The following is a 10,839-nucleotide window of genomic DNA, read 5'->3' as shown; positions in this document are numbered from 1 at the left end:
TCCATTTCTTCTGTACTTTTGTCAGTATGGAAGAAAGGCGCTAATTAAATGATGATTAGAATGAAGGTGAACATACAACTGTGGCAGGTGAGTCCCAGATCTCAGTCTTTGCCCTTCCTCTCTTTTATTTATCTACACTCGCTTTGACAATCTCATCCAGGCTCATTATTTTAAAATTTATATCACCAGCCCATAAATCTACCTTGAACTCCAAGTCCATAGATCCAATTGTATGCTTGACATCTTGAATGTTTGAGAAGCAGCTCAAATTTAGCACATCTAAACCCAAATTCCACCCCACTCCAGTACTCTTGCCTGGAAAATCCCATGGATGGAGGAGCCTGATGGGTACAGTCCATGGGGTCACTAAGAGTTGGACACGACTGAGCGACTTCCCTTTCACTTTTCACTGTCATGTATTGGAGAAGGAAATGGCAACCCACTCCAGTGTTCTTGCCTGGAGAATCCCAGGGACGGGGGAGCCTGGTGGGCTGCCGTCTATGGGGTCGCATAGAGTCAGACATGACTGAAATGACTTAGCAGCAGCAAACCCCAAATTCAGCCTTTGCTTCTCAGTTAAGGGAAAGGCAACTTCACTTTTCCAGTTATTCACATCAAAGGCCTTGGAGTTATTAATTTCTCTCATTCTTACATACCTAAAGCTCTACCTATTCAAATTCTATTTCCTTCATTTCCAACTATGTGCTGAATTCAACCTTTTTACAACCTCCAAGGCTGCCACTCTAATTCCACCACTTTCTTCTACTTGGATATGGCAATGGTCTCCCCAGACTGGTCTCCCTTCTTCCATTCCTGACCTTCTGTAGTCTTTTTCTTAATCCAACACAGTAGCCAAAGTAGTCCTTTTATAAGTTGGATCATTCTCTCTCCAATTAAACCCTCCAAATATTTCCCCTCACTCTGAGTAAAGGTCAAAGTCCTTCATGAGACACAGCACAGTCTTGTCTCTGTTTCTCCTCTAATATTGCCTACTATTCTCTCTCTTACCCATTGCACCCCAGACACCAGGCCTTGAAAACTTTGCTGGTCTTTGAAAACTTCAGGCTCTTTCTTGTCACAAGGTCTTGTTACTTGCTATTCCCTTTGCCAGGTAGGCTGTTTCCAAGATATCCACATTGCTTACTCACCTACTTAATTGCCTCCTTCAGCATGTGTGCTAACTCACTTTTCATGCCTGACTCTCTGCAACCCTGTGTACTGTAGCCTGCCAGGTTCCTCTGTCCATGGGATTCTCCAGGCAAGAATACTGGAGTGGGTCGCCATTTCCTTGGGAAAGATCCAGGGGATCTTCCCAACCCAGGAATCATACCTGTGTCTCTTAGATCTCCTACATTGGTGGGCAGATTCTTTACCACTAGCGCCACCTGGGAAGCCCCTTGCCTCCTTCAGGCTGTACCTCAAATGTTACCTTCTCTGTTAGGCTTTCCCTAACTCATTTAAAATTTACTCATTTAAAATTCCAACTCTCTTCCACATCCTGTCACCCCATTTGGCATATCTAATCTCATTTTCTCTCCTTATTTGTATCTAAATTATATATTACTATATGACATTTATATTTACTTCTTTGTTTATGACTTTTTTCTTTCCACTAGAATATGAACGCTATGAGGGCAGAAATTTCTGTCCTATGTGCTTATGAACATATTCTAGCTGCCTAGAAGAGAGAAGAGCACATGATAAATGTGTAATATCTCTTTATTGAATGAATTAATTCATTAATAAGGGCTATGAAGAGGTACCAGAGAAGGCAATGGCACCCCACTCCAGTACTCTTGCCTGGAAAATCCCATGGATGGAGGAGTCTGGGAGGCTGCAGTCCACGGGGTCGCTAAGGGTCGGACACAACTGAGAGACTTCACTTTCACTTTTCACTTTCATGCATTGGAGAAGGAAATGGCAACTCACTCCACTGTTCTTGCCTGGAGAATCCCAGGGACGGGGGAGCCTGGTGGGCTGCTGTCTTTGGGGTCGCACAGAGTCAGACACGACTGAAGCGACATAGCAACAGCAGCAGCATGAAGAGGTACAAGTTACTTTAGTGCCTATAATAGGTGAATTTAACAAAGTCATAAAAGTTGAGGAGAAGTTTCTTGTAAAAGTGTATTAGCTAATTTCTGAAGAATAAAGAGGCATTATCCAGGAAAATAGAGAAGGAACAAAGATTCCAGATATTAATAACAAAATGAACAAAATGTCCTGAGGTGAGAGGCAAAACCTATCTTGCAACTATGAGGATGGAAGAAAGTCTAAATGGCTGGAGCACGGAGAAAGGGATGACATGAAATGGGATGAGACTGCAGAGCTAAACTGCAAGATCCTTGCAACCACATTTAGGATCTTATTCTAAGAGCAACGGGAGATCGCTGACAATGAGCATGGAATCCCAAGAACTTTGTGTGTATGTGTTTTAAAAGAACTGCTTAGGCTGCAACATAGAAAATGTTTGAAAATTGACAGGAATGAATGGAAAGAGAATACTATGGTAGCGCTTCAAGTGGCCCCCATGAGAAATGACAGCAACTTGGACTAGGACGATGGCATGTCTCAGGTCTTTTGAACCTTCCTCTTTCTTTCTTCTGCCACTCCAGTCTCTTTGGTTCACTACTTTAACCTCAGGTTTTACAACCCCAGAGTATTTACTTGAGCCTTGCCCTCTTCTTTCAACAGGGAAAAATTTTAAATGAAAAAGCTTCACTCCACCATCTCTTGCCATGCATTCACATGATGCCTGTTCCATTCAACACAAACACTTTCCACTGATTTTATTTGTGTATTTATTTCAATCATTCAGTTGACTTTCATGATGATGGTAAATGTGTCAGGAGGAACATTTTATTTATATTGATATCTCCAGTAGTTGGCACATTGAAGATCACAATAATTCTTATTGAATAAATGAAAAATTAAATCAATTGCTGGTTTGCAAACACAAAAACTATTCACAATATTCTTCTTGCTGCTGCTCCATAGACATCACAAATTTTAGGGGGACAGAGGTCTTTTCCTATGGTCAAAGTATACAAGCTACAGATTAAATAATCTATTAGTGTTTGCATGTGCACTTGAAGCTCAAATATACATGTGTATAAATAGACATCTCAATAATACATAAATATACCTAAAATGTCCAAATTATATGAAGAAAATAACACATTTGGGGAGCAATTTGTGTAAATAATTTTCAAAACAGTTCCAAATGACTGCAAGTGGGACACAGTGAAATGTTAAATTATTAAAACACCCCTAAAATGTTCAAAAGATTTCATGTAGACTTCCCCAAATTCCCTGATTCCCAGAGAAGATATGAAGTATTATAAGATGTTGAATCATTAAGTTCAGTTGCAACTGTAACTGAATGGTGGCAGAATCTTTTACATGAAAGATGTTTAATAATCTACACTGACCCTTAGCTATTGGAAGCATGAATTGAATTGTGTCAGCTAAAAACAACACACACATATGCACACACAGATTAATCTATTTCCATCCCCCCCACATTAATTCAATATTAATAAAACTGTAAATATTTATAAATAATTAAAATATGAATGAAATTACATGGTAAGTCATGAAAAGTGAGAAAAGGTTTTGATGGGCATAATGAATAAGAATTTTCAGTTACATATGTTTCATGATGATATCAAAGGTTAAACAGTGCCATTTAAATGTTTTTCTTTTTTAACCTCCCTTCCAACTGTGCAATTTTCCTGAAGCCATATAATTTGAAACAGAAGATCACTTTTCAGAAAAGTTGTAAGCAGAAGATCATAATTCAAACCAAGCAACCAGATTCTCCTAACATCTAATTATTAAAGAAGTCAGTAATTCAGTCCCATATTAAGAATGCTTTACATGTAGTTTTGTACATGATTAGAATGGCTTTTAAAAGTACTGTTCTTGGAAAGAGACATGGACATTGCTTCCAATTTGTGAAATTACAACACCTGCTAACCAGAATGATTTTGTCATAAGAAACACATTGTAAACAAAGCACAGACTTAGAATGAAAAGACAGTTGACATTCCATTTTACATAAATACATGGAAAATAATAAATATTGACTAAAAAAATGGCCAAAAAAATCTGAATTGCAAAGGACATAAAGATAGATCTTAAACCAAGTTATTAAAAGATTAGAAACAAAACTTACAAATAAGCAAAAATGTCCTTATACTTATGATATGCATGCAAATAAAATCTCAAATTTGTGTTCACTGTGTTTATTTCAAATAACATTTTTTTCTCCATCAAAAAAAGAGTAGAAATAAAATGGGGAATAACTTCTGCTAAAATATGTCAACTAAAACAACTGATACCAATAAAGACACTTAAAAATGTGTATTATTTTCCAGAAGCCATATGAAATTATCTGGTTCAATGTCTAAATAAGTTATAGAGTTCCCCTGTCTTTCCCTTTTTAGTTAATTCAAGCTATTTTGAAGAATTATTCTCTTATCATTACATATAAACCTCAAAGCATTTGTATCCTTGAAGATGTCAAGGAAAGTATTATCATGAAAATCTGGTTTTGCCATATTGTTGCTTACACCAAAATATAATAAAGAAGCATAGCAACTCACCTGCAAAATTGCTGAATACCCAGAAACTCTCATGATTCCAGTTATCTAATTCATGTTTCTCACACTATATAATCCAGTTCGGTTGCCAAGGCCAAGATATTTTATACTAGTGATATTCTAACAGAACACATCTTGAAATTTATAACATTGACAAAAATCTTCTCATGTGGTCTTTTTTTCTGTGAACATGAACTCTTTCAATTGTCTAACGCTCCATGTTTGAAACCATATTAATGATTTCCAAGATATAATACTGTGTTCTACAATAGTTTCTCATAGTTTATGAAGCAGCAAAAAAAATTAGCTCTTTGTTCTGGGAAGCAGTGAAGTAATAGTTAAGTGCCTTCACCACCAAATAATAAGCAGGGTGGACCACAATATTCTACAATAAAAAAGTAACACAATAAAAAGGTAATCTCAGAGTATTGCTGGGAGTGGCTGAAGATACAATTCCAGTATTGTGTATTTCTTCATGTACCTTAATGCTTTTAAGTATTATCACCAAGACTTTTCATTCACAGCACAAGGAGTTCATGGAAAGCTTTCTCGTGTCACTCTTATAATGAATGAATGAAGAAAGTTTGGATATACTCATTTCTTCCTCTATTTTGGGGAACTTTTAAAGCTTTCAACAAGAATATAGCCTTTAGAAATATAAAAGGCATCATGTTCTTTCTTTCCTTTAAATATATAAGAAAGACAAAAATATATGAAGAAAAAAGATGAACAAAATGGGAACATTTTATGAAAATTTTATAAACAGTATTCATTCTGCTGATGTAGGAGCAAGTTTAGAACGAAAAATGTTTTTATCGTAAAAAAAATTAGACTTTCAGGATCATATGCTGATTATTTAAAATCTCACAAATAAAAATTTGTTCATGGAAAAAGAGATCTTTGAATACTAAAGTCCTTTATTCAACAACACAGAAATTTCACAAAAACAACTTTACTGGGCAAATTGAATGTGTTTTTTTTTTTTTAAGTTTTTTTTTTTTTTTTACAGTTTTGTACATGCCCCATAAGTAATTTTCTTTAATAAATACACTGTTTTCCAAAACTGCTTTTTTAATAATTGCACAAGCATACATACACCTTACACAAATATCTATTAGAGAATTTAATAGATAACTGCACAGTTCAGAATAGGAGAACACTGTGAAAGGAGTACATTTTGTGGCCCATGTTCCTGAAATATCTCTGACTTCCTTGCAATTGTGAAAATGAAATCCCTCTTAACATAGTAACTGTCTTTTATTCACTAGGAATACAGATCTCAGTGTGAAACTGCCAAATTTAATAAAAACAAAATTTGAAACATTTAGCTGTTACATGAGAACCAACTGTGTGATATCACTGTGAATCTAGCCATGATCAAAGACCCACAACGGTTTTTTGCTGAACATATTTGACCCTGAATAGTGTGTTCATTTAACTGCTTTCTTGTTTTCATTATTTGATTACAGAGACTATCAACTTAAAGACTTTATATGCATTAGTATTAATTGTACAACTTACATGCCAGGGGTTCTGAATGAAAGGAAGGGAATATTCCTTTCTTTTAGTGACTGCTTAATATTAATTCATAGGAAGTCTTCCATCTCTTGCTTCCTATGAATGTGTTTAGAAGAAGAAAGTTGGGTATTTGGAATTAAGCAACAGGAGACACTTTTATATATTCTTACCCTGGGGGAAGCCTATTACTGTTCTCCCTCCCAAGAATGGACACATTTCTAGTTTGTAAATATGCCCTCCACTTGGGCACAGACAGGAGGAATCCATCAGAAAGCCACTTTGGGATGAAGGCCTGGAAAGAGAGAGATTTGCACTCTGATGCTCTTGTGATATAAGGGTGCTGAGTGAGAGCTGGAAAGGGATGGGTCCACTGCTCTACACGGCAGCAGCCCGAGTACTTTCCATAGTCTTCCCAAACGCTGATGCATGATGGCACCTCCTCACCTACACCTCTGTACGTGACCTCTCACACAAAGTTTTTTATTTGGCTTATCTGAGATGTAATTTTTAAGTTGTAAAGATACCCCATATGATTTACAGCTGACTGCTATCTTCTGAATTTTCTTGATTCTGAATATGAAACATACAGCAAGGAATTTTTAAAAGTTACACTTCATTGGTATTTAAGAATCAAGAAAAGTGTAAATCTTTCAATCACTCCCTCAGTGCTGCTATGATGTGCTTTACAAGTTCTCAATACATCAACTTACAAGGGAAAAAACTGAGGGGAGGCCAGAGGAGTGATACCTTTCTTCAGCATCACCAAAGGGAACCTTATATGCACCCTCCATTACATAAATAGCTTAACCCAAAACATTAAAAAATGGGTGGTTTAAAAAAGAACAACATCAGGAATAAAAACACATAAGAAATTCAAGAAAAGCTGCACTCCTCCATATCAATAATTAACAGATTATTTCATTAAAAAATTGAATTCACATGTAAAAAAATCACATTTTACAATATACAAACTCATTAATTCTTTAAGAAAACAAAAACACATCAAGACATGCAATACTAGCATGTATTTTAGACTCACAGTACATAGCGATGAGATCTTCATATGTTATTGTATGCCTAACGTAGCCTGAATAAAAGTTTGTTTCAATTCTGTAATAACAATGATCACTTTCCAAAAAGCCAGGCAAGCTTACCATTCAAGTGTGAAAGTAAGTTTTCACTTACTCGTAATTCATTAGCAAATCGGTTAAAAAAAGTCAAATAAAATTAAAAATGGAACAAGAAAGAACTCATACAGCTCTTATTGGTCCCACAGCAGAAATAGAAATTCTAACTAGAACCTTCAAAGGAATATATATCAAGTAGAAAGCTATCTCAAAATTAATATACAGCACGTTTTAATTTGCGATGATTTTCTTCTCTAAACATGGATAAGTGTAATACATCATGAATTTTCTTCAAAAAGGCTATTTGACAGTAACTGTAGACCTTGTATCCATACTCTAGGCAAATTAAGTCATATTGTTTTTCACATTGGCATTTGTAAGTACCTTCTCCCCCCTTGCCAGCACTCTAGCAATGAAGTGCTCCTTCTGCTTTTACAAAAACCTCTTCTGTCTGTATTTTTTCCCATTCATAACTACAACTAGCCTTTTAAAATTATTCATCTGCTAGTCTTTCTAAAACTTTACAGTTCCTTTCATCATCCTCTCTCTTCTCAAGTTATTTTTCTTCACCTGATCCATGTTGCTAAGTTGTCAGCAGGTCAATGGATGTCACAGGCTAAAATAGCTGGCTAGTGACTAGAGAACAAAAAGATACAGTAATGTGGAAACTTGCATACTCTATGTGTTTTTGCTAAACTCTGTCTTATTTCTGAAGCTGAAAACAGTCTTTATAATTTGGGGGGAAAAAGAGAGAGAGAGAGAGAGGAGAACTAAAACTCTTAGGGATCATGCCATCATAAATCATAGCCCATCATAATGGGCTAGCCTAAAGAACACTGACTGCAGAAGAAAACCAAACATTATGAAGAAAAGGTAGCTCAAGTCCTACGAAGCATTACTCCTTTTGTTTGGGGGCTGTTTGCATTTATGGAATTCCATAGACTGTGGCCCTGTCTTCTCAGGAATGGAAGCATCTGGTGATGGTGATGAGAACGGGAATGGGAAACATGGAGCATTTCACGGAGGGCCTACAAGAAGGCCACGGTTTTAACTGGGAGGCTGTGAGAAAGGAAGATCAAAAGAGATTTAACAGCCTCACTTCCATGAATGTGTTTCACTCTTTTGAACTTAAAAATGTACCAGCCATGTCTCGATGCAGGAGGCCTTTATGTAATGAAATTTTAAAACAAAACTACACTTTTAATATCATACATAGAATTTAAACAATTGGATATGTTTTATTAAGTGTTTATTTTTTTCTACCAAAAAAGAAGCAGAAAAACAGGCAAACAAAAAAATACATACAAACAAAAAAAACCCATGTTGGGCTGGGGGGAAAAAAAAGTCAGTCATGAATTTCTCCCCTAAAATATGATACTCTAGCCTGTATCCTAGAAAACACTGTTTAAAGAAAGAAAAAAAAGTTGTACAACAGATTCTGCATGTTTCAACTACTCTGAGTACTCCGTCTTACAGTGCCACCCAAGACAAGTCAACTACACTAAGGATTTGGGAGGTATACCCTTCTGTACAGCTCGTTTGTAAGCAATGCAAGTGCATAACCACTACTCTAATATAGTGCTCAAAAGATTAATTGAAACTTTCCTAATATCTTCCCCTCTTAGAACAATACAACGGAAGGTAACTGCTGGATGCATCATCATCTTTTAGTCTTGTAAAACTTGGCATCAAGTCTCTACGGAAAGATGCATGGCAAAACACGCCACTGCTGTTGCTGCTCCTAGAAACAACTGGCAAAAAAATATTTAAAGCTAAAATTTATTGCTCCAGATTTAACTCGCAGAACCGGAGTGTTGTGAACAAACTGTTAATCTCCATAGATGCTCAGACATGATTGTCCTCTTGTGTCTAAACACACAAAATACAAGCTGCTATCTGTACAGTTTACAGTCCTGAAACACATATATTTGAAAATGAAGTATAGATATGTACTTTGCAAAGATACATGATTTTACAGCAGGGGCTTACCCAGACTTATTTTTTACAGCCACTTTCAAAATAGACAACAACTTCACTAGGATAGCTAAATTACATCAAAGAAAGAATCAGTGTATTGAAAGTAAATAGACTGGCCAATTCCCCAGGCTCCCAGATTATTTTTATATGTCTTTTTTTTCTTCTTTCCCCCCACTTTTTTTTTTGAAGAAACCCCTATACATAAAATGAAAATAATATCTGGATATTTTCTTCAGTGGTGGACTAAGCAGTTTCTTAAAACAAGACATTAGTTTGCCCTTCACTTCCAAATGCCTTGAAAATAAGATATACTACTGCTTTAAAAGAACCATCGGAATGCTTCAGCGCTGGGAACAGGTGTTCTCTATAAAAAAAGAGCAAGAAAACAAGTTAAGCTTTCTTTCTATGCCAATATAAAATTAGATTTTCTCCTTTACACTTCAACAATATTTCTAGTCAGCAATACACAAATAATGACTTGCATATTTCAACATTTAATTAAAAAATAAATGTTTAATCTTAGAATATTACAAAAATTAGAATATTGAATTTAACGCTAATTTACTAAATCTAATGATTAAAGCACACTGATCTAAAAAATAGAAGAAACACAGCTTAGAACATGGATGGCAATCAGAAGAAAGGGGAATGTACAGACTACTAACCAGTAGTAGGAAGATCAGCCAGCAAGTGTACTTAAAAATCTGTATCCACTACATACGCAGCCTATGTAAGGCTGATGTTTCAAATTTAGTGAAATAGTTTCTTCATTCTGGAGAATTTCTTTTATGACAGGACAACAACAAATGTAACATCAATACTGCTTCTATATTTAACTACTAATGCTAAACATTCCTACATATAATCTGATATGAGCTATACTGAAAAATATACCTCTATTTTAAAATGTCTGCATTTGCAACAAAATAATGTCATATACACAAAACAAACTTACAACTAACCAATGATACTCAATAGAGCAAAAATATCTTTCTGCACCAGAAAAATACTATAGTTTTCCAATGAAGTAACAGGCAACACTAAACATATGAGCAATTCTTTTAACGAGAAGTTTACAGTTACTATGGGGATTTTGCTAGATAAACAGTAGTTAAGCTGTCAAATTTTCTTTATATATTAACATTACAGTAGTTCATCATTCCATACCCTTCTTTATAAAACAGGATCACATGAGTATATGTTGAAGGTACATGAGGAACAACTAGCTAAGAGTAAATCTTGATATGGGGCAAATGAAAACTTCCTTTTCTTCCTTAGATCTGTCCAACAAACCTATGGAGCCTATAAGATAGCTGCTCAAGATGAATAAGTATATAAATTGGAAAGTTGAATATTACCAAAATATATAGGAGGTATAAAAGAATGCACTCATACACACACACACTCCTCATAAACACATCTTCAGACAGTGTTAACAGCACCTGAATTTTCAGAACATATATAAAAATTCTACTACAAATACTCTTTAATAATCGAGGTTAGCTTTTATTTACTTTTCATATATGACTTGTTAGGTTGACACAATCCTACCATAGAAATGTCATCTAAAAATTTAACTGTTATTAATTGATTAAGATTCAAATGAAATTTTAATT

The 10,839-nt window shown here is 35.3% G+C and overlaps 1 protein-coding gene across 1 annotated transcript in view; it reads right to left on the bottom strand.

Annotated features, from left to right (window-relative positions):
* Positions 1-2,781: 2,781 nt before the first annotated feature.
* Positions 2,782-10,839, bottom strand: part of CXXC4 (CXXC finger protein 4) — a 30,435-nt gene continuing 22,377 nt past the window's right edge. Inside the window, 1 exon segment of the mRNA XM_024993517.2 lies at positions 2,782-9,587. Within this exon segment, the coding sequence (XP_024849285.1) occupies positions 9,543-9,587 (45 nt within the window). The 3' untranslated portion in view covers positions 2,782-9,542.

This window comes from Bos taurus, chromosome 6, assembly GCF_002263795.3.
Source record: "Bos taurus isolate L1 Dominette 01449 registration number 42190680 breed Hereford chromosome 6, ARS-UCD2.0, whole genome shotgun sequence".
NCBI lineage: Eukaryota > Metazoa > Chordata > Mammalia > Artiodactyla > Bovidae > Bos > Bos taurus.
This window is presented reverse-complemented; position numbering and strand designations above follow the sequence as displayed.